The sequence below is a fragment of the Podarcis tiliguerta genome (assembly GCF_965153285.1).
Source record: "Podarcis tiliguerta genome assembly, chromosome: 10".
Lineage (NCBI taxonomy): Eukaryota > Metazoa > Chordata > Lepidosauria > Squamata > Lacertidae > Podarcis > Podarcis tiliguerta.
In genome coordinates, this window is record NC_139543.1 from 38,547,913 (window position 1) to 38,573,131 (window position 25,219).

At 41.1% G+C, this 25,219-nt stretch overlaps 1 protein-coding gene across 3 annotated transcripts in view; it reads right to left on the reverse strand.

Moving 5' to 3' along the window:
- Positions 1-25,134, reverse strand: part of LOC310658703 (uncharacterized protein) — a 265,403-nt gene extending 240,269 nt beyond the window's left edge. For all 3 annotated transcript variants that reach the window (XR_014502420.1, XM_083401015.1, XM_083401014.1), the window contains exon 1: positions 25,028-25,134. Coding sequence is in view for 2 of the 3 variants with exons in the window: in XM_083401015.1 (XP_083257141.1) it covers positions 25,028-25,044 (17 nt within the window). In the remaining variant the exon portion in view is untranslated. The remainder of the gene's footprint in view (positions 1-25,027) is intronic.
- Between the last annotated feature and the right edge of the window lie 85 nt (positions 25,135-25,219).

A 25,219-nucleotide genomic window follows, 5' to 3' on the forward strand; every position in this document is an offset into this window, starting at 1 on the left:
ATTAATAAGATCAGCCTCAAAATGCAGTATTCATTTGAACAACAGGGTTTATAACCTGTTATAACTAAAGAAAAAATATATCAAGAAAATGATCTGTATGATGAGGTGTTTTACACACACACAAACACACACACAAAATTATACACTGCTTGGTTGTTTAAAATATCCCTTAGAGTGGTTTACAAAAAAAGAGAAAACAATAAAATTACCGCAAAGAAAAATTAACAACAATAATTTAAGATGTTCAAAAAGTTAGAACAGAAATGGACTGAAAACATATTAAGATTTGCATCAACTTTCTAACCATCTGGGCAGGCTTGTCTGCCCAGGACATAAACATTTCCAGGCAGAAGATATGCACTTTGTATGACACTAACAGTGCCATTCTATACATGTCTACTCAGAAGTGAGCCTCATTGAGTTCAATGGGATTGGCTTGCAAATAGATAAGCACAGGATTGCACTCTTAGCATAGCATTGCAGGAGGTTGGACTAGATGCTCCTTGTGGTCCCTTCCAGCTCTACAATTCTATGGTTCTAGTACAAAATCTAACTGATAAAGCAGGGGTATTGGTTGGTTGGTTGGTTGGTTGGTTGGTTGGTTTTGATAGTGCAGTTCCATATGGAGGGATTTCCCTGTTTCACCTACAAGTGCAATAAGGATGTGTGCATAAATATTTCCATCAAGAGGAAGAGTCTTATCAACTTTCTCTAATGCTTTTCTTAAGCCACAATTTGACTAGGAAAATAAATGTTGCTCTTACCTCCCATGGACATCAATAAATTACAGCTAATATGTGCAAAATGTGCCTGTTGGTTTCAGAACTGTTGCAAAGGTCAGAAACTATGTGTTGATGGTGCTGGTGGTGTATTTTCCACAGATAATAAAGAAGTTACAAGAGAGAGAGAACTGGTAAAAATTCTGTTGAGTCAGCCAGCAATTAGAAATGAGCCAAAAATCCAATCACACTTTTTCTCCCCATTAGTCATTAGTAATAAAATTCAGATTAAAAACTGATCTTGGACACGTCTAGGCTGATGTCTGCCTAGCGCTATTATTAGGAGGTACCTGCAGACTGTGAGCAGAATCCACTCCTGCCAATTAAATCACAGATCTGGACTTTGCACAGAAAAAAAAAAGAAATTGCAGAAGGGCAGGTCTCAGAAACAATGAAGCAAACAAGGGGAAATAAAACAGAGTAAGTCTTCTTATTCCCTAGTCTCTTAATCATTAATAAACTTAACCATTCCAGATTGCATCCTTCTGAAAGTGCCATTCCTAGAACTGAGCATAATGCTCAGGCTGTAGTCTGAATAGTGCAGAATAAAGTGGAACTATTACTTCTCATGAACTTGGAAACTCTGGTTCTATTGATGCAGCTTGGAATGGCATTTGGCCTTTTTTGTAGCCGCACTACACTGCTGGCTTGGGATAAACTGCAGTTCCAAGATCGTTCTCACATGTTTCACAGTGAAGCCCATCCTGCCCCCCACCCTGTACCTGTTTGTTTGGTTTGGGGTGGGGGGCAGGACTATTCGCAGAGCATTTAGACATTACTGTGCCCGATGATCAAAATGTCTGCCCTGGTATAAGGCACTAAAGCAGCTCCCTATATTCCTATCTAATATTTTCTCTCCCTTTAATTTAAACTGAGTTTTACAAAATTCAAGAACAAAGTTGTGCAAATGCACATGTGCCCTTGGAAATCAAAATGGTGCGTGACAGAGAGAGCAAAGGAAAATATTGTCTCCGTGTATTGTTTCAGGGGGAGTGATGTAAAAAAAAACACACCAAACTTTCAGGTCTGATTGTTTTCCAGCTCGCTAGATGCCACTGCGAATTCCTAACCTTTGTAGAAAAAGCACCAACCGTGTTAAAGTCAAGGTCAGTGTTAAAACAACACTTTTAATGTTAGCAGTTAATGAGTAAAGACATAGAGCTGTGATACCACAATACATGGAAACAAAAATGAAATGAAAGGATGTGAATTCTTTGACAAACACTCTACACACCACACTGATTTCCTCAAGCCATTTTAGTTTTATGTATATAGAAATTAGGACAAGAGTTCACAGAGTATTGTTTTCTGAGCCAAACCTTCTGTTCAGAGGCTCAAGCACCCATTCCTACCTAGTGAAAAAAATTTCCTCCTTCATAGTAATATGCCTACTGCCATATTTTGTAAGCCAGTTTGAGACATTTTATTAAAAGCTATGAATTAATAATAATAATAGTTTTCATACATTACAACATTATTATTATCATCATCATCATCATCTCGGGTCCTTTAACATTAGACTTCTACATACACACATACACGCTTTTAAAACCTTAGCCATACCCAAATGGTGTGGTTTTTTAGAAGTTGATTCCACTGCTTCCAATCCCACCAGGCCAAAGGTTTCAGGAGGACTCCACCCCACAGCAGAAATATTTAAGTACTATTTCTCAGGGACACTCTTCCCCTTCAGGCTTCCACTTTGGTGTCCAAATGGCATTGGCACAAAGAGTTATCATTCCGATTTGGCCTTATGGGCTGGCATTCCCCTTCCCCTTCATAGGGAATCATGTAGCACAGGGAGACTGCACACCAACTCCCATCAGACTGTGAGGCTTTTATATAACAGATTTTTTTTCGAGGTTGAAAAGCAGACGAATTCCTACCACCACCACTTCCATTTTCGTTTGAACTGTCTGACTTAAAGGACAAGTATTTGGGCATAATGTAATAATAGGTTATGACAATAGATGTCACTCTTATGAACGGATTCAGAATTATAGGATGCAAAGAGGAATTCCTGGTGACTGCCCAGCGTCCTCCTCTACCATATGTATTCTGAAGACAGCTGAAGTACTTAGTAAGCTTCAGGTTTTGTATTTAAACCAGAAGCTTCTCTAAATCAGCTGAACTACCTAATCGACTTAGGCTGCATTCCAGGAGAGTGAATGTCAAATGCCCAAGTGGTTCCATACTGTCTGGAGCTGGAGCATGGTGGGATATGATGTGAAGCCAGGACCTGCTGAAGCCTGTCCAATCATTCCAGTATTGTCTCTTACTTAACAAGGTCCTTCGCTCCCTGCACCGCCAGCAGCCTCAGTCTCTGCTCACGACTGATATGTTTTTGTTTCTATTTTCTCAGCATTTGAGGATTTTATATCTACTGGGTTTTCTTTTAACTTTCAGGATCTGGCTCTGTTGGGTAGTAAATGGCAGGATGCAACCTCTTCTTACACCACGAATCTCCCAAATGTGTTATCACAATTAACAACTGAATTAACAAGAAGGTCAACACGTTATGCAGCTATTCCATACACCAAGAGTGGATGACCTTAGTCCCAGGGGCCTAATGCAGCCCTCCAGGCCTTTCTATTTAGCCCTCAGTGCTCTCTCCAGACCACATCACACCCCAACTACCAGACTATATCCCACGCTGGTCCTGCTCCGGTGTTTCCTTATTTTTGCTTGGTTGGAAGATATCATTGAACTATGATAATACTTCTATCTTGCCTGGATAGACAGATACTCATGTAGAAACCTCTCGCTTCTGCATGGCTGGAGTGCAGCTTGCTGTGAAAATATCAGAGCCACATCTGTTTCCTCACCCACCACTGACATGTGGTTCCTGAAGATTGTCCACGAGGGAACACAGCCCTCAGTGCTTGATCCCTGACTTTCATACACACATGAAAGTCAAGCCCAAGTGCCTTTCAGTAGCATCTCTTTGAGCTGGCCTTTGTGGCTCAAACATAAGTCAGGAAAGCATGAGGCATCACAGTGAATGCTTAATTTGACATTATTTGGCTATGGGGATAAGAGGGAGGTTCTTTTTGGCTGAGGCATGCTATAAATCTAAAGCACATCCATTAGTTGCCCATGACCTTAGCACAATGTGTTGCATGTTGTTGTTATTGTTGTGTCACTTGGGGCTCCAAGGAGGACATCTAAGGGCATGTGTGTGCCCACAGACACCACACTGACAACTACTTAAGTAGGGAATGCACACCTCGAATTCAGTTGATTGACCTCACGTATTGCTTGCAACTAAGGTTGCAATCCTATACTCAGGGAATAAGACCCATTAAACGCAATGGTGTAGACATGTATAGGTTTGCACTGTAAAAATCCTCATGGCCCCTTAGGGACTAAAAGATGAACTGTAGCATGATCTTTCTTACGCAAAAACCCACTTCCAACAGACGCATGAAGCTCACCTCCAATACCTTTGCCTTGGAAGTTCATGCTACAACAAATGTCTTAAGGCAAGGCTCTCCAGATGTTGATGTCAGCCTCAGCCAGAATGGCTAATGGTTGGGGACTGTTATGTACTGAGCTGAATTCTAGAACAATAGGATCCAGGATGCAGCAGTCTGATTGGTCCGCAGGAGCCACCCAATCCAGCTCCAGGTGGAAGTCAATCAGCGACCTGATTGGCCTGCATGAGCAGCCAATCAGGCTCCTGGATGAAATGAATCAACAACCTGATTGGCTTGCAGGAGCAGCCAATCATGCTTCTGGAGGAAGGAATCCGCAATCTGATTGGCCTACAGGAGCAGCCCGGAATTAGCCAATCATGTGGGGCCCATTGTATAAATAATGTATATATAGCTAGATGTTTTGGGGAAAGTTTCATTCATTGCTACTACAAGCTGAATAAGGAGCATAAAATTCACACTCGACTCCGATGATATTTCAGGGACAGTGGAATTGTCATCCAGCAACATTTGGAGGGTAGAGGGTTCCTCACCTTTGCTTTAAGATGTCACAGAATTTGTTGGGGGGTTTTGCCACAACACACTAACAGTTCTACTCTTTTGGAACAACAACAGCTGGCACTGAATTGATTCAGCAGCAACGAACATGAGGAAAACAGCACGGCAATCATCAGTTTCATATATTTGTCACTTCCTTGTGGTAGATTCCAGGCCGGTGCCACATTAGACATGTCTTATAGAAGAGAAGAAGGTTTGTTATGATATGGAGGGAACGTTCAAAAGCCTAAAGGGGAAAAGGTTAAGAAACTTTCTACTCAAAAACATGCCCCCCCCCCTTTATCCCTTGTGCAATACTCCCACTCCATTCTTTTTTAAAACAAAAAATCTGGCTTGATGTGCCATCTGACACAAAATAGCAAGTATAAACTTTCCAGAGAACTAAAATAAATCAAATGGTTCAGAAGGCAGAAGCAAGCCTCAAACTGCTGCTAAATATTTTCCCAACTTAAGTAATTAAATACAATATTTTAAGCTGCTTCAGATTTCCTTCCTGTAAGAAAGATGGGACAGGAATATTTCAAATGAATATAAATAAATACATAAAATTTTGATGGCATGGATGGTGCACTTAATGTGGTAAGCTACTCCATGGACTTGGTTTTGCTGGTGGGGCAGCTGAAAGCGGGAACAGCCTCAACACAGCTTTTGTTCTATACTGTATACTTTAGCATTTCAGTCAAAAATTTCTTCAGTGTGAACAGTCTTTGCAAGCCTTTGTTTCTGAAATCACTTCACATTTGTGTCCCCTTCCTGTTTCCTTTGTTGTTGTTCCAAGATTTCCCTTTGCCCTTTTTTCTACTTCTACTTGAACCTCTCTTTAGCAATGCTTTTTGCCTCCATAGGACAGCCTGTCTCATGATTTTGCAGACTGCAATTTTAAACCCTTTCACATTAAATTGCCTATGATTTAAAGCTCTTTAGTGCACAATATTAGAGGATTTTTTTAAATTTAAATTCTTCACATATATAAAATCAGCTACTGGTCTTGTTGTTAACATACTGAACAACTTGGGTTACAAGAAAGATCACATGTGCCTGTATAGATCCATAAAATCACTTAGATAATCTGGGGGGGGGGGGGTCTCCTTATAGCACCACAAGCTACTGAATCTCATTGGCCATTTTGCCCCTGTACTGTAGAATGTCTTTTCTGTGCCCTTAGTGAAAGCAGCACCCATCAGATACTTCAGACATCTTACAAAGACTTGTTTCTTTGTCTGGGTCTTTCCCTGACACCCAGAAGATTGGACTTTGTTTTACATGTTTGAATCTTCTGGATTTGCCTCCCTCCCCCTTTTATATGGGCTTTGGGTGTGAGTTTGTGTTTTACTGCTTTCACGTTGTGCTTTAATGTTTTAATGAAATATTGTTTGCTTTTTAAAAACTGGATGCCACTTAGAGATTTTTGAACTCTTGTGCCGTTTATAAATGCTTTAAAATAAAACAAACTCTTCCATCTAGACAAACAAGAAGCAGAACCACATTTCAAGGCCACATTCTGGTTAACAAAAGCATGCAAGGAAGGATGGTGAAGAGAGTGGTTTGTAGGGTTGCCATATTTCAAAAAGTATAAACCAGGACACCCCAAAATTTAATTGCCTAAGACCCAGGAAATTCTCCCCGGATGTCTAATCTGGTAATGTCCAGGAAAATCCAGAACGTATGGCAGCCCTAGGTTTGAGAGAGGGGGCATGGCTGTGGAGACTCCCAAGGGTTGGATAGAGGGGTTTAGAGGATCACATTCAGCCCTTGCGACTGATACATGCTCATTATTTGCAATAATCCTAAATGAGCCTTGTAAGTGGCAACATGTGATATATATGTCATGCTGCACAATACTTTCTGCCACATTGTTTGTGAGTGCACATTTAAATGAAAATGCACTGAGATCAACAAGCCTCTGGTTCCACTAAACAGAATTATCATCCAAGGAGCCAGTAGAAGGAGCTGAAACCTGAACCACCACAGGGAAATAGGAAACTGGCTTCTGCAAGGTCAAATAATTTAACCCGTTTTGTACGCCCTGAGTGACAGAATCTCTCCAGTGTTCTGCAGCCGTTTAACTGGACAGGACAGGGGTGAATTTAGGACTTTTCATATATGAAACATGAACTTTGTACCCCCTAGCTATGGTCCCTCTCCATTCAGTGTATTTGAGTCCACTTACAAAACAAATATCCAGATTCCCAAGAATTTCCCATCCCAAGAGCAAATAAGGACATGCAAGTGGCAGTGTTTTACCAGAGACACATGCAAAAAATAGGGACAGTTTGAGAATACGAGCCACTAATCATGGGCTCTCAAATTTTAGACCAAGGCTGGGGAAGCTGTGGCCTTCCAGATTATGCTGGACTCCTGCTCCCATCACTCTTGACTACTGGCCAGGCTGTCTGGGGCTAACGGGAGTTGGAGTTCAACAACATCTGGAGGGCTACAAGTTCCCCATACCTGTTTTAGAGGAATGGCTTGGAGGATTGCAGCTTGTTACTGCAGTCCTACAATGGGACTATTCTGTTAGTTTTGAATGACATCTAAAATGCGCAGCACCTCTTCCTTGCAGAAACGGGCACAGGAACCAAATTCTCGTGCCATTTATTCTCTGCAGTACAAACGTCATTTAATGTACTTGGTGCCAGCACATTTGCTGCCATGTGTTCCCTCACTGCGTTAAAAATGGTATGCCTGAATGTTTGCTCAGCTCTGTTGTGCAAGAAGCTCTTCAAACATTTGCTCAAGATCTGTGTGGCTTTTGTCACGTGCACAGTCGCCTTCAGACAAAAGACACAAAAGACAAGAAGGGCTTTATGCTCACTGTGCTAATGCTGCATGCACAGATTTTTCCCTCTTTTGCAAAGGGTCACAAGGCAAATTCATGCCTCAACTTGAAACAGAGGGCATAGAAAACAACAGAGGAAGCAGAACATCTTCCTTATGTGGGAGACTTAAGAATTTGGATCTTTGGGGCTTAGGTGCTTTCTTGTTGTTGTTGTTGTTAATGATCAAGCAGAGAAACGATAGAAATTTATGAGAAGGGTTGGGGAAGGGCCGTAACTCAAGAGTAGAACATCTGCTTTGCATGCAGAAGGTTCCAGCTTCAATCCCCAGCATCTCCAAATAGGGATTGGAGAGATTCCTGCATGAAACTCTGGAGAGATGCTGCCAGTCCGTGTAGACAGTACTGAGCTAGATGGACCATTAGACTGACACAGTATAAGGCAGTTCCGTACTTTTAGTACGCATGCATGATTAGTGTAGAGTCCATTTCTTAAGTGTTTAGGCTCAGGGTGGGCAAACATTCATTCAATGCATCAAGCTCACAGTATTTTGATGGCCACTGGCATGCACAGCTTTTCCCTTGTTTCCCTTTTTTGTTTTAAAGAAAATGAACTTTCAGGGCTGGTAAAAGCTCACAATGAAATAGGTTTCCTGGCTTGAATTAAAATCCATGTCAGAAATGAATTATTGGATCCTTCCAGCAATCCTTGCCAATCCTTAAAAGGTAAAGGTAAAGGGAGCCCTGACCATTAGGTCCAGTCGTGACCGACTCTGGGGTTGCGGCGCTCATCTCGCTTTATTGGCCAAGGGAGCCAGAGTACAGCTTCCGGGTCATGTGGTCAGCATGACTAAGCCGCTTCTGGTGAACCAGACCAGCGCACGGAAATGCCGTTTAACTTCCCGCCGGAGTGGTTCCTATTTATCTACTTGCACTTTGACATGCTTTCCAACTGCTAGCTTGGCAGGAGCAGGGACTGAGCAACGGGAGCTCACCCCGTTGCAGGGATTCGAACCGCCGACCTTCTGATTGGCAAGTCCTAGGCTTTGTGGTTTAACCCACAGCGCCACCCACATATCCTTACAGTTCTCCAAATTCGTCCACACTAGTATCCGTTCCTCGAAACATTCCCCACCTTCCTCTTTTCTTACCTTTCAAGTGGTGGCAGCAGCAGCAGCACTCAAAAAGGGGGCTGGAAATGGAAATGGCGAGCACTTAATGCAAGTGCCTTTGAGTCTAACTGCAACGACCCACAATGAATGCTCACAAAAATGTAACCTTTTTCATGCTGAATGATGAGATGCTGGCACCAGGCTACATTCAGCTAGGCTGATTTTGGATTGTGATACACTTGAAAATCATTGTGGACCTGGAATAGAGTGCAGAACTTAGACCCCCCTCGCCCCAAATATAGATTTAGTTCCCTCTCCATAATTTCCCACTGTGGCCTTTAACAAGCATTCATCAGTTTCTAGTTTGCAAAATGTCAGTAATGGCAACCTAACTCAAGGTTAACCTAACCAATTATTTGGAAGGACAAATAATTGAAAATACTTAGGACACACAGTATGATAGATATAAAAGAAGCAATTAAAAAAATTAAAAATGTTGAAACTGACATTTTTAGGTTGCATATGCAGGATGCGTCTATTAAAAGCACATGGCCGTGGTCCATTTTGAGTATTTAGGAACAGCTTGTTCAGTTTTTGAAGCCATTCCTCATAAGCTCCATTCAACTATGCCACCTGGGAGAAGGAGCACTAAGTGATTGGGTCAGGCTGTCTTGCTGCTCAAACTCATGAAATGCAGTAGCCATTAAAAGCTATTAAAAGCTATTTTTAAATTCACACAATTCTCGCTAAGACAAATTGCCAACAAATTCTCTGAACACTCACTTACTAATACCCATTAAGGTTTCCAAAACACAACAGAATAATAAGCCTTTTGTGCAGAACAACAAGATGCCCACAACAAATACTCTAGCCTCGAGAATACTGTAATTTAGGAGAAGAGGATTAATGTTCCCTTTTGTTTTAATATGCTATTTGGCTCCTTAGGCACAAAGTCCATTTATTTACCATTGTACAGGATGACACACTTTTCATCACTTTTTCATTGCTGGGACATTAACTCATTTCAAACAAAGAATTAATATTGAAATCCTGTGCCAACCTAGAAGCAATGAGTTCAATGGGACTAATTCCTAGGTAAGAATATATAGGATTGGCAGCCTTAATTATCCTGCTAACCCTCAAAAGGAAAACCATAAAGCCCAGAGGCAACATAAGCAACAAGTTAAATGTTCCCTTTCCAACAATGTTGCAAATGCTTAGATCTGAGTCTCACATGCTCTCACCACCCAATGACTTTACTTAATATCACCCAGCTGGATGTGGGAACTGAGGCCACTGGTGCTTGAAGTTGCTGGGCAATAAACAAATTCCAAAGACCTTCCTAATTCTGTCTATGCTTTCATTTTCATAAAAGCATGTCAAGGACAAACTCAAACAGGCTGGGCTACCTCCATTGAAGCAGCAGTTTTATCACCTCAGCAGAAATGTGGAATGTATGCCTCAAGGAGTGAGCAGCTTAGTGCTCTGTGTCAAAGGGTCTTCAAGCAATTTGCATGACTATTTTTGACAAGATGCCATGTGATAAGAGTGTGATAAGACAGGGGTTGACAATGGATTTTGGCCCAGTGGACACATTTGGAATTTTGAGGAAGTGCCCTGGGTGACAATCACAAAATGGCTGCCATGGGGGCGGGGACAACATAAAATGACTGCCACATCTAAAACAGCAAAAAGAGGCAGGGCCACAAAATGGTGTGGGCGTGCTCCCCCATCAGTCATCCCCCTCCCATGGAAGAATGCTCACTCACGAAAAGCTCTTTGTACCCCTCCTCTGTTCAGAATTGAAGGGAGAGCAGTTAGTGAAATGTGGACATGTTTAAGGAGACATATTCAGTGTGGCAGAGGCTGAGCCAGTGTAAACAAGAACCAAGAAAGAGACAGAAATAGTATCTCATACACTATGGATTTTTGAGGGGATATTTGCTGAGGTGTAATGGTGCTGGCAGCCACACTGGTACCCATGATGATTACTGCATTGGGGACTCCAACTTTTGAGTGAGGTACTACTTGGGAAAGTATCTCCTTAAAAGATAATGACCATGTCAATGTGTGCTGGTGTGAATTTTAAGATTCACACACTCCTTGCTTCCCTTTCCTTCAGTACAGTCACAAGGAGCAGTTTGGAAGCTTTTAATTCCAATTTTGCTTAACAAAAGCTTGTCGTGTTCTCTGGAACTAGCAAGCAAACTGTGGTTAATTTTAACTATAGTTAGTTTCAAGCAAGTCAACCTCAAACCATACTTTATGAAGCTGATTTATTTAAATAAGTCATAATTAAGTTTAAGATGGTTTAAATTAGCCATAGGTAACATTATCTACAGTTATAGATCAGGACAGCATATATCACATCGATATTATACATTTAAAGTACTCTTATACCACATTAACAGTCATGGCTTGTCCTCTCCCACCCAATCCTGGGAACTGTAGTTTGTTAAAGGTCCTGGGAATCACAGTTCTGGTAAGCAGTGGTAAGAGGAACCTCCAAATATGATCACTCACAGTAACTGACAATTTAAATGGCCCTACTGTTTAGGTGACCACAGAGAATGGAGATGTAGACGTTTTAAAACTACTCACAACTCTACATTTTTATGTAGTGCTTTCTAAATCTGTGGTTGATCTGACTTTCATGCTTCTAACACCAGGTTTACTTCCCAGCAATCCCAGTTTAAAATCTCATGTAGCAGGGCTAAGGCAAGCCTTGCCAGAGCATGCATTGTGGTAGATTTGAGTAGACATAGATGCATTTCAATATGGCAGCTCCTTATATCCTTGAGAAAGTGATGCTGCCATCTTGGAGGTAGGATTACTTCTAGGATAGCCACATGGCCTATGTTACTAAGGACAGGACTCTATCTGAATGGCTGCCTGGTTCAAATTCCTAACATGGGAGACTAGCAGGGGCCTTGAACTTGCTTATCAGCAACTAGCATCTGAATAGCAAACTGAACAGGCACTCAGGTCGTCCATTCACATCTTCTCCATGATGCCAAAATGCTGTGTATTTCTGTTTAAGTTATAGTGATTATTTCTAAATTTGCATCTGAGCAAATGCTATGCAAAATGTAGCTATCTTTTTTGGCCATACATTAGTTTTGGCATTTTTTTGCTTTTGCAAACTTATTCTCCTCTACTATCCATCTAAAAAAAGAATCTCGCCCATGAACTAGAAAAGCAGCAATAAGAGGCACTTCAGAGGGATTAAATTCAACACATTTTTTTTAAAAAAAGAGTGTTTTGTGTCTAATGAGCCATATTAATATGTTATCTGTTGCTGTTTAATGCCTGCATGTTGGATCAAGCAAATAAAACAGCATTTGTGAAGTACCATGAGAAACTGAGATTGATTTGAGACAGGCCAGGAAAGGAAACCATTGCTTCAGATCTCAACATTGAAAGAGCTCTGTGAAAAAGCAACGAGAAGGCACAAGAAGGAAATGTAACAGTCACTCCTTAGTTCATAAGCAAGCTTGGTAGCTTAATTATTGTGCAACTGCAACTGAAATCAGATACAAAGCCTAAAAAACAAGCTGAAAAAAGCGAACTGAGCAGCTCTTGTGAAAGTCCAGCACAGACCAGAGCAAACAAACACGCCAAGGCTGGAACTGGCTAGCGAGAGGTCAATCAGATCACATGTATGATAAACACAAGAGAAAGGGCCCGTATAATTTGGTTGGCATCACTAAATGGAAAACAGTCTTAAGAGGCACTTGCTGCAGGAAATGTTTTGCCTTATTCCAGCTTGTGGCTTATTCCAAAGCAACAGGATCTCAACACAGGTAACTGTAGATGGATCGAGATATCATAGCAGCCCTGTTTAATACAGACACTGTGAGTAGGGGGACAAGGTTAGTTTGCTCCCACATCTCTTAAGAGAGAATCAAGCTGCACAAGAACCCAGGGGAATATTCAAACATATATTGACTGTTCACACACAATTGTTACACGTGTCCACATCTGAAATTTCAGTGTTGCTGTAGTTTTCATGTAGATGATGCATCCAGCCATTTTTGTACTATCTCCAGGTCCTTGTGGGGTCCTTGCAACTGAGATGATCATTCTGCTTTCCCCATTTTGCCCAAAAGCACGTAAACATGATGATGACAGTGGCAATGCACTTAATAATGTACTAAGTGTTTTCCATTTTCAATGCTTAATCAAATCCAGTCTCAAAACAGCTAAAATTAGGAGCTTCCACAGCTAAAGAAAGCTTACTTCTAAGTAGCACCTCTTATTTTACACATTTGTTAAATATTTGCTTGTAGAAAACAACAAAATTCTTTTTAATTTTGTGTGTATGGGAAACCCCCAGCCCTTATATGTGCACTCACTGATCAGTTGGCAAGGGAAACTCATGGTAGAGTCCTGACAAATGTTTGACCCCACCCAGGAAAAGTCTTAATAGTTGCATCAAAAAAGTTTCAGCATGTGTGTGAAATGAGTGAGGCTAACTAGCACAACTGCGCATCTTCAGTAAGACTTGCATTATTATTATTATTATTATTAGTACCCCGCCCATCTGGCTGGGTTTCCCCAACCACTCTGGGAGGTTTCCAGCAAAGATTAACAATAAAATAAAATGTCACTCATTAAAAAATTGCATCTGTATTGCATCTGTTAAAATTATGGCATTGAGTACACAATATGTGTTATTATATAGAATTGTATATTCATTAAAAAAAAATGCTCGTCTCTGCTTCCCTTGCGTTATTAATTAGTTTGTAGCGCTCTAAGCATCTGTTTTGAAAGTTTTGAACTGAATAGCAGCCCAAGCTGGAAACAGTAATGCTCTATATTTACAACATACAGCTTTCCTTCCTTCAGATGGGCTTTTTGAATAAATAATAAATGAATAAGTGCTCACCTGCACCTGTAGTCCCCAAACAGAGAATCTGGCACCAAGATGGAGCCCCTTCCTTGTACAACTGCCATGACTCATTTACTGATGGCTGAATTGACTGCCAAGATTGGTAGCTCTGTGGGGAACAGCTAAAATCTGTTGCTTAGCACAGTTTACATGGGTTAAACTGGAACATGAAGTTATAAATGTTTGTGTTTCTCAGCTTTTCAGATCCCACAGAAAGCTGCAGTTTAGTACTCTGACATCGTTTGGGGAGAAGTAAAATAAAGGTCAGTGGGGAAAACTTACCATATAATCAGGGCAGGCTCCAGGGTTTTTTTTTTTGGGGGGGGGGCTTTGGGAAACATAACATCTAGTGGGCCTCCTCCTCCATCTGTGGAATTTGCTTGGCTACCCTTTTATTTTATTTTAAATGGCTGGCCAACTTAAAGCCTACTTAAAGAACCGTAAGAAAGAGCAGCTAGGACCTTGAACTTGCCCATTAACTATATATACTGTAGCTCTATTTAAATTGTAATAATTATTTCTAAATGTGACATATGAAACATACAAAAACTGTCTGCTAATTGTCCTTTGAGGGAGGGGAATATTGTGGCTTAATCCAAGTTTCTGAGTTTTTAAGGCGAGGGAGAACTTTGCAGAGTAGCCCTGTGTCACTTGAATTCTGAAACCCAAGGCAGCTGCCCATACTGCTATTTGTCGAGGCCAGCCTTGAAATTACTGAATGTATATTGGGAAAAGGGACAGCTTTGCTGAACAACTGTGATACCAGCAGAACCCATCCCAAGAAACAGGGATAGATAAGGGCAGAGGACATTGCTAAACAAAAAGTGGCAAGTATAAAGGTAACATGGGACTCTTGAGAGTCCCATGGACTTCAAGAAGATCAAACCTATCCATTCTTAAGGAAATCAGCCCTGAGTGCTCACTGGAAGGACAGATCCTGAAACTGAGGCTCCAATACTTTGGCCACCTCATGAGAAGAGAAGACTCCCTGGAAAAGACCCTGATGTTGGGAAAGATGGAAGGCACAAGGAGAAGGGGATGACAGAGGACGAGATGGTTGGACAGTGTTCTCAAAGCTACCAACATGAGTTTGACCAAACTGCGGGAGGCAGTGGAAGACAGGAGTGCCTGGCGTGCTCTGGTCCATGGGGTCATGAAGAGTCGGACATGACTAAACGACTAAACAACAACATAAAGGTAACAAATATTAGCCATATTATGCAACTGTATTTTTACTTTATCTTTTTAAAACAGAAACATTTTGATAGTTGTCTTTGAGGTTTAGTTTTGTAAAATAATAATAATAATAATAATAATAATAATTCCTTGAAATTTCCCCAGAGCACTTACTGTTTTTCCTCCTTCACATAGATCAAATGTGAATTGCACCCTTTCCCTTTTAAATAGAATGTTTACCTCCAAAGGGAGCTGAGGAAACAGCTGCATTACAAGGGAGAGACAGTTAATGATGTGAGGGAGCAGACTCTAGTTGGGCTTTCATAAGCATTTGTTTTCATTAACACCTATTAAATTCCAGGCACCAACTGACATCTGGGATGACTGTTGCCTTTAATAAAAAAAATAAAAAAAGATTAAGCTGTAGGAAGAGTTCCACAAACATTACGAAGACTGACAAGCCTTCTAAAATATTCCTGAAAGACCTGTGTAGATAAAAAGAATTTGAAGGCATACTTCTGTAATAAGGGACTCTTTTGAAGAAAATAATCATAGTGTAGTATCCTTGAAAAAAACATTTGAGACCATGGATCCAGGGACAGTGGCACTGATTCTTCCATATCTCAAGGTTGTGTCCAATGCTTGTCCCAGCACAGTAGACCCATTGAAAATAATGAACACAACCCTTTTAGGTCCGTTAATTTGAATGGGTCTACTCTGGCTAGGACAAATATTGGATACAACTCTCAATTTCCAGTTTAGGCACTTGAGACCCATAAATAGCTGAGAGCCAGCAGTATTTGTGATTAGCTTTCACAGAATTAGAGGAAACCCCCAAGTTTGCACCACCTTGATCTGTAGTTCCTGAACCTCCTCTTACAAATCAGATCAATCTCCGTGGGCAATGCATGGCTACTTGGACTAGTGCTACTGTACTGAAAATTTATGGGGCCTTTTTAGATGAGGAAGAGTGAGCAGTCAGGGTGGCTGGAGATTGCTGGAGAAATGTTTACTGGGAAGAAAAATGCACGCATTGCTTTTGGGCACCGTGTAACCATCCTAGTAAGCTCACAACCCTGCAATGACAGAAACTGTAAAAAGATTCTCAAGCACTATGAGTATGAGGCAGAAAAACAAACGCCTCTCCAGCAGAGGAAGAACACTTTTGAGAAACTGGAAGACAGACTTCGGCACAGCACTAACTTGGACTGTGAAGTACCTCAATGGCTAGTGCTTTCTTGAGCCCATCTGCCTATGCCAGTACCATAACAAAGCCTCTATGCCCTTGATGCTTTCCATTTCTGAATTGTTCTGTCTGTTTCTAAACTTACATGTTGCCTGTTCCTTAGACAGAACTACTAAAACACATTCTCGCTCTCTCAAGGCAGCTTGTAACAAATCATAGCAACAGCAAATATCAAACTACAAAGAAATAAACTGGCAGCAGCTAGCAGAATAAAGCAGCAGTAATCAATAATGCAAGGGGGACTAGCCACTATTTCAATCAACAGAAAACCAGGAAATATAAAGATTAGCTGAATCCAAAAGAGCCTTCTTAAAGACAGGTTGCTGCCTGACTCATGAAAACACCTGAAGTTGGGGCTAGTGGGCCTCCCTGTAAATGTGAATCCTCAAGGCTGCTGCCACTGCAAGACAACATTGACCACAGACTGTGGAAGCACATGGAGAAGGATCTCAGATGTTGCACCTAGAGAGAAGAGGAGGGCATCCTTAAGGTACCCAAGGTGATTAGATATTTAAAGATAAGACCTAGCACCTTAAACTGAGCGGGGAACCAGTGCAGATTGACTGAGGCGTATTAGTCTTGTATTGGTCAATCAATTCCTATCAGCAATCTGGTGGTGATATTTCTGCTTCAGTTGAAGCTTCCAAACACTTTAAATACAGCCCCATGGACCCAGAACACATTGCAATAGTAGTTTCCCAGGCTCTGCTACCAAGCCTAGTCTATGTATATTTAACTTAAAGCCAATATGGTGTAGTGCTACAATGTTGGACTACGATCTGGGACACCAGGGATCAAATACTCACTCAGCCATGAAGCTCACTGAGTAACTTTGAGCCAATCACCATCTCTCAGTGCAACCTGCCTTAAAAAGGTGGTTGTAAGGATGAAATAGGGAAACATGGATGCCACCTTAAGCTTCTTGTAGAAAGGTGTGATATAACTGTACCAGGCATCCCAAACATTCAGCCCTCCAGATGTTTTGGACTACAGTTCCCATCATCCCTGACCACTGGTCCTGTTAGCTAGGGATCATGGGAGTTGTAGGCCAAAACATTTGGAGGGCTGCAGGTTGGGGATGCCTGAACTATACTAATAAAATAAACTTAGTATTTTTTTCTCCTATTGATCCCCCTTCGGCTTCCATCCTGTGCCTCTGTGGTTTCCTATCTCAAATTATAGACTGTAACGTCCTCAGGGCAGGAACCTGGGATTTTATACTCTTTAAAGTGCCATGCACGGTATCTTAATCCAGTGACGATCCCAGCAGCGCAGTGAGGGAAAGGGGGCTGGCGCGGCCGCGTTTAAGTGGCTAAACCCCGCCCCCGAGCCTGCAGCTGATAGGCAGGCTCACTGGGGGGGGGCACGTCAGCAATGACATTGAGCAGGGGCTGGAACGCCCCCTGCTCAGCGCGGAAACGGTTCCCGATCACAACACCTCCCCTCCGTGAGGAGAGGATTTTCCCTTCAACTTAGTTCCTGCTCTGTATCCCCCCTTGTGAACTGAGGTGTGTTGAGCTAATAATGTTTGGCGGGGCCTTCTTGGTGGTAGAGCCAAGCTGTGGAACTCACTAACCCAGGAGGGTTTGTCACTTCTCCCCTACGCATCTTCAGATGCCTGACTAAAACACTGCCATTGCAGCATGAATTTAAGTTACATGGCAACTGAATTACCCTATGAGCTATCACTTTATGATTGTTTGTTTTTATTGCTTGGCACTGCTATTTTGTATTCTTATCTTGAAGTACTTTATTACTGATTTGTTGTTAGCTACCTTAGACTTTCTGTTATGGGTGGGAAGACAGAATAAAAGCATTTTAACAAACATATTTAATTATCTGAGTTTGTGGTAAAACTATTTCCATGACCAGCCAGAAAGGCCAAATGCAAACCAAGTTAAAATACAATGTGGTACAAATGCCAATTTTATTACCAACTTGTCAAGAACCTGTGAAGGATTGTGGTAGAAGTTGTAATTACATCAGAGTCCAAACCTCTGCTGAGCCACAAACTCACACCGAATCATATTCTGTTCTGTTGCCATTGTGCAAACTGGGAAATAACAGTTGCCTATTTCCCAGGATGAATTGGATGAATGTAAAGTATTATCTATAGTAAGTACAGTATAAATAATTGCTTTGATTCAATATTATAAGAATGAAAACAAAGCATCATAAGAATAAAACAATCCAGATTCTAGTTTACGTCAAACAAGCTGAGACAGGTCAAATGCTGACATTTGAGAGGAAAAAGTCTTAAGAAAGGCCATGACCCAAACAGAAAGCCAAATACCTGTAAAAGGGTACACAAACAAGTTGAAGGATTAGGGGTCAAGTGGATGATTACCAGAAGACAGAAGTTTCTTTCACTGTGAACAAGCACACACAATGTCCCAACCTTATACTGCTGCTGAAGTTCACCTTTTATAAAATGCCCTGCTATTCACTTGCTGAGGCCTAATTCAAACAGTGGCAATGAATACCTAATGCATGTGTGATGGTTGCGCATACACTGTACCTAAACTCATTCTGCAAAGTCAAAAATCTAATGCATGGAAAGTGGTATAATGTCACAGGTGCACTATTCTTACTTGCATTCAGAGTTCCACAGGAAGAGGACAATTATTTTTTAAAGACATCCATAGAGCCATGATTAACAAGAACTCAAGAAGCTACTGCACTGAAATAAGCTGCTTAAAACTTTAACATCTTCCTTAAACTTATTTTTGTATAGATATTATATTTGACCAATGATATGAGAAGCCAGATACGATATAGCTGATATGCTTTACCAGCAATAGAGCATGCCTCAGATAGTTCTTGGGACTGTGCCCACTAGACATAAACCATTCAGAACCATTCATAATAACACCCCCTCCCCGCCAGGGAAGAGCTACATCAGGAACAAGGGGAGGGGGAAGAAAGATTGACCTTTGGATCTGCTGTCCCGATGAATCCTGCCACGTGAGGCAGTTACCTCACCTTGCCTCATTGGTGGGCCGGCCTTGAATAAAGCTCTATATCAAGATCTGCTGCCCATGTGGATCCTGCCGCCTGAGGCAGTCACCTTATGGGTGGGCTGGGCCTGAGGAAGATAGTAGCATTGGAACTAAAATCTGTTAAGATACAATGGGCACAATCCAAAGGCAAATTAAAGGTAAAGGTAAAGGGACCCCTAACCATTAGGTCCAGTCGTGACCGACGCTGGGGTTGCGGCGCTCATCTCGCTTTATTGGCCGAGGGAGCCGGCGTACAGCTTCCAGGTCATGTGGCCAGCATGACTAAGCCACTTCTGGCGAACCAGAGCAGCGCATGGAAACGCCGTGTACCTTCCCGCTGGAGCGGTACCTGTTTATCTACTTGCACTTTGACGTGCTTTCGAACTGCTAGGATGGCAGGAGCAGGGACTGAGCAACGGGAGCTCACCCCGTTGTGGGGATTCGAACCGCCGACTTTCTGATCAACAAGTCCTAGGCTCTGTGGTTTAACCCACAGCGCCACCCGCGTCCCTAAAGGCAAATTAGCTTAGTCCTAAATTTAAGAGCATTCCATGCAGACATTTTTCAACTGTATGTTTTGAGCAGATGGGTCTGCCTGAACAGAGGTCTAGCAATGGGTAACTGTTTATATGTGTGCAGCTGCAGCTTGCTCTCTGTTTCCGTAGCTAACAAAGCTAAACAGTATCTGACCTTATTGGCTTTGAAAGTCACCTTGCACCCAAGCGCCCCCAGATCCCGTGTATACAGTGTGGTTGCTACATAACTAATTAGGGTATAAATCCAATGTTTCTATCTGTATTGGACTTTAAATTGTTTTAATGTGTGTTTTTATTGTTGACATTTCAATTGTCAAATTGCTTTGGGATGTTTTACAGGAATCGATTCATAAAATAAATAATATTTTAAAGCTGCTAGTTTAATATCCTGCTTCTCACACGACGTTGCTACCACCCTGGAATGTAGGTATAACAAACAAAAAACAAAAAACCTTCTGTCACAAGTTTAAACATTAATAAATCACAGTTTCTTATTGCTTTTGGTCTGGTTATTTATCCCTACAATCTATTTTTGTCAATCGCAAACTCTTAACTGTACACTTAACATACTTTAAACTTTTCCCTAGCATCCTATGAGAGTGACACAAAGTGGAAATTTGATTAGTTTCAAGAAACCATGGCAAAGAGAGAATTCACCTAGAACCCAGCTGTATGCTTGTCCATTTCACTGATTTTGCAAGTCTTGCCCTTCTACCTTGATGTTTTTATGCAATATCACATTTGTGGGAGTGGAAAAGTCATAATTAGCCGTCAGGAAACACTGTACTTTCTTCATAGAGTTCCTATTAATTCCTCATTACCAACTCTCCTAGTCCTGATAAGTTATTCATGCCGCATCGATAACATTGCCAGTTCATTAGAGGCCAAGTTTTATACACCAAATAACCTGCAACTATGAACTGCAGCAATGATGAGTGAACAAAGTCCTACAAAGCAAACAAACAACTGTGGGCTGCAGACCTGGGGAAATGGTCAATGTACAGTTGTTCCTGCTGCGTCCAGAAAGGCCAACAACTATTTTTTGAAATGAACTAGTTACTACACGATGACTTCGTTCCTCAGGATTCACATTCACAATTGCATGAATATGGAGGAGCTAATCTCCCAGTGACTTCTGTATAAAATACATAAAAAAGGAATAATAGTTCACACACCACAGATTTGAGAGGTATTATTAAGATAAAATATTATTTTGTGTGCTGTCTAGAGGGCATTTATAAAAACTCTAAATGCTTATTATTCAGGATTAATTCAGCTCGGATAAAGAGCGACTGCTGGATCAGTTTCCAGAGATTACAAATCAAGATACATATTCCATGCTATCAAATGAATTCTCAATCACTTACAGTGACTACTTGTCCTTCAGCATGCCTTGAGCCTCATTTTCTGCCTGGAAATGTGTGGCAAGCTGTTTGGCCATAAAGTGGCGGGGGGGGGGGACTCCCTCAAGACCAAAATCAGAGTAGGCTGAGGTGAACAGAGAAAGAGACTTTCACTAGAACCCTAAAATTTAGGGCTTGGATCAAAAGAAAACATAAAAGTGGGCCGGGTATTTCAAAGGCTGATAAACTAAAGCGAGTGTTTTGTAAACAAAACTCAAAAAAATGCCTTTTGCTTTCAAACCATTTCTAAGCCCAACTCTCGTTTGAAGAGGTGAGTCACCATTTTGAGCACTGGCATCAGAAACAGCAGGCCTCTTAGTTACCTCAACTGCCTGGAAGTCTCAGTTGGCAGGAGATGTATTACACATCCAAACACACAGATGCTAAAACTGACTTGTTTCTGGCAGTTACCTGTGTTTATGAGAAAGGATAGGCTATTACTGAAGTTTCAGCAGTGAAAAAAAAACCTAACCACAGCTTTTAGCTGAGAGTGGCTAAGGAAGGTCACCTCCCTTCATAATGGACATTTCAGAAGTGTCATAATTTGTCCTCTAGCCATGCACAAAGCCTGGTAAGACTGTGTCATCTAACATTCTGTGGTCTTAATATCCACTGCTACCTCACAAAGACATATTTAATATCATTTTCCAAACAGATGTTAGGTAGGATAAGCGTTCTAATGCTTTAAGGCAAGTGGAGAACTTGTGGCCCTACAAAACTTATCTTTTCTGAACATTGCACATGCTGGATGAAGCAGATAGTTGGGTTTTATTCTTTTTCTTTACCTGTGGAATTTTTATTGATACTGAAAAACAATAACATTTGATATCTCGCTATCTATATCGTTGGGTTCTAACAACATATGGAAGACGCCCAATTCTGCTTTAAAGGCTACCATTTAGAAACTAAATACTGATCCATTGACTGAATAAGTCTTTAAAAAAACAAATATTGTCTCTTATGTTTATGAGGCAGCAAAACAAGCAACTGTCTCACCTAGACTGAGCTTGAGCAGCAATGGCCTCAAAAGCATAACAGGATGCTTTATTTATTCTGCCAAAAACATGTGCAGTTCAATGCTGTACACGTCTGCACAGAATATGATGAAACTCACTCCCAGCTTAAGTGTATATAGGATTGCACCCTTAAACTGAAGTCAAACAAGAAGTAGGGGGTAGATCGTCACTGAATTATGAACACAGATTGTTATTAGGACTGCCATGTTTGATTAGCCAATTGATCAAAGGGTTTTTATTTGATTTGAAAACAAGGTCCAATTTATCAGCCACATATTTATTTTTTACTATAAGCAGATATATAAAAACTACAGTTGGTGTCACCTTAGAACACTCTCCTATGTGAGAAAATCGGTACCTCTAAGGCTAGGCCTGCTCCCATCACCTAGAAATAAAGTATAACTTTTCCTTTAGAACTATTGTACTCATATAAAGATTTATACATATATATTCATCTGGCTAAGTAAAACTTATGCCAGCTGTGGCTTATGGGAGTTGTAGCCTAACAACACCTGGAGGGCTCCATGCTACCTATCCCTGCACAACTTCATTTCACACTTTTCCTCATCTCTGAAGTGGCTGGGTCACCTTGTGTTAATAAGCTTCCTCTCAGAATGAATTTCTGCATCTGAGAGAAATTAACAGCAGTCTACCTCTCAGTGTTCCTGTGAGAATGATCAATTTAAGACTGCACTGCAACAAACTTTGCAGGTTAGAATTATACTATTCTGCTAATGTTTGGTCCAAAAGTCAATTTTATAGTGGTGGCACTACTCTTCAGCATAACAGACGAACTTTTCCTGTGGTTGACTAGGTTCTGTGCAACTATACACCACATAGTTTGACAATCTCAAAAGCTGTTTGTTTTAAACGCAAATGCCTTGTTACTGGTTTTTTAAAATGCTGCTAGTAAGATCTGTAGTCAAGAGGAATATTTACTCAAGTTGTGAGAGACAAAGTGAGGGTCAGCTCTACAAGTTATGCAAAAGCTCTTAAGAAGGGTCATGAACAAAGTCACCCAAGCCTTAAAAGGATTCAAAATGTTAGCCATCACACAGGGCCTGCTCCAAATTCAGTATCACAAATAAGCCTCCTGCAGCAGGTGTAGCAGCCAACCTGACAAAAGACGAGACTTATATTGCTTCCATGACTGCCAGAACTGACATCATGAAGGCAACCAAATGCTTCAGGTTCCAAAGCTTGGTTAAAAAGCAAAGAGAAAAGCATAAGCATGCTAGATCAAGCAGAGCTGCATCTGCAAGTCTTTCATGCGCAAAAGAAGGAAGCTGCAAAACAAAATAGTATTTCAGTCACAGGAAACCACTGTCAATGTACTTTCAATTACTACTTTTTTCCAAAAGGGGTTATGTGTTCTGCTTAAGTGCAACCACATATTTGCAATCTTTCAAGCCGTTTCGAATAAGTAAGGTTTCAGAGCAAGCACTGGCTCACCGAAGATGCAAGCTGTTTACATAAAGCAGCTGTCTTCAGTGTTATCAGAAAAGCACCTTTTCCCCCTAGCAGCTGACCTACTTAGCAACTAAAACCCATGCACAAATTAAAAAAGGGTTGCCAAGACAAATGCCAACATATTTTTTAAAAAGTTTTTTTAAAAAATATTGATAATAACTACACTCAAAGACAAGAAGCACATAGGAAGCTGGACCTATGAAGGCCAAAAGGCTCAAGTATGTGACAGTGTTCATTCCCTATATGAAAAGTTCGTAACGCTCTAGCCCAATTTTACTATGACCTTCAGGTAAAGTGAAATTAATTTATTAATTGCTCAGGAAAGAGTGGCACTCACTGTTGCCTACAATTAAAATCAGTAGAGCTTTACAGAAATAATACACTACTGGAAAGGACCAGGCTGTGTAGGCATTTTAAGGCTAATGAAAAGTTGTGTGTGAGATCATGAAAATATAGCTCTTTCAAGTTCATGTCATAATTCAGCTTCTACAGGTGCTTAGGAACTTGCTTTCCAGCGTAGCTTGGCCATGGATAATTGACTGGACATGGATGTAGTGCTTAAGTGAACAATAACCCTCAGCCAAGAAGCTGAAGTGCATCATCTCTACAGAAGGCTATGGCATTTCCTCAAAACTTAGAATAGGTTCAGGAACATGTGGCCCTTCAGATGTTGCTAGACTGCACTTCCTCCTTCAGCCACAGCCAGCATGACCAATAATCAGGACGATGGGAACTTTAGTCCAGCGATGTATGGAGGGAGACACATTCTCCACCACTTAGAAACTGAAGTGTGGTATACACTGGGTCCAAGAAACTCAGATTACTAGAAACCTCACTTGAAGCAGGACATTTAGTTTACCTCAGAGGCAAGAACTCAAAAGTTGAGGAAAGCAAGTTACACATGATATCAAATGATGAGCTGTGGGAGATCTGACCACCCTTCAGCGTTTGATTTTTTTATTATTTATTTTTTTTTGAGAGGGTGGATAATTTCATAAACTGGGACTATGCCTATTGCTTACAGAATCCAAGCTAATAGATTTCCTAATGTAAACAACCTTGGACTTCCCACAGTGTTATGATCAATATTGTTAGGGCACGTCTGAAACAGGAACAGAACCTCTGGTCCTCCAGATGATGTAACTGCTATCTACAAGCATTATCAGTGGTAGTACAACATCTGGAGAGACAAATTCGCCCCCATCCCTCATCTAAAAGTCATAAAGTAACAATTTGGTATGGAGGTAATCCAATATTACTAGCCCTAAAATGGGATATTTTTTAGATTTAGCAGGCACACCATACAACATGAACCTCCCACAATAGGAAATACTTTAGCAGTGTGCCAAGCCATATAGGATGGACGCAGATGGATGAGACAGGTACTGAAACCAGCCTTGGATTAGGGGAAGGGCCATTTGCATCAGCAGCCAGGAAAAGGATATAAACTTGCAGAATACAAGCTCTATTTACAAGTTTATAAATTCAGACTCTCGGCCCAAGTCTACACACATTTACTTGGAAGTCCTGCTCACCTCCAAGCAAAGTGGCTAAGATGTCTGCCTTAGTGTCATCAGGCCAGCACCAGAACACCTGCTATCGTTGGGAAAGAAAAACATACACATACATACCTTTTGCTGGATCCCATCTCACTGAACTCTAAGAGAATCTTGTGTTTGAAGAAAAGCAAAAGGCAATCAACCTTTCTGTTGAGTGGTTAACCTGCTCCTAAGGGCTGTGTGACAATGATCCTAGTAAATACCAATTGAGCTGGGCATCCATCAAGTTGGAAATGAGGTGTATTTTTATTTTTTCTTGTTTTA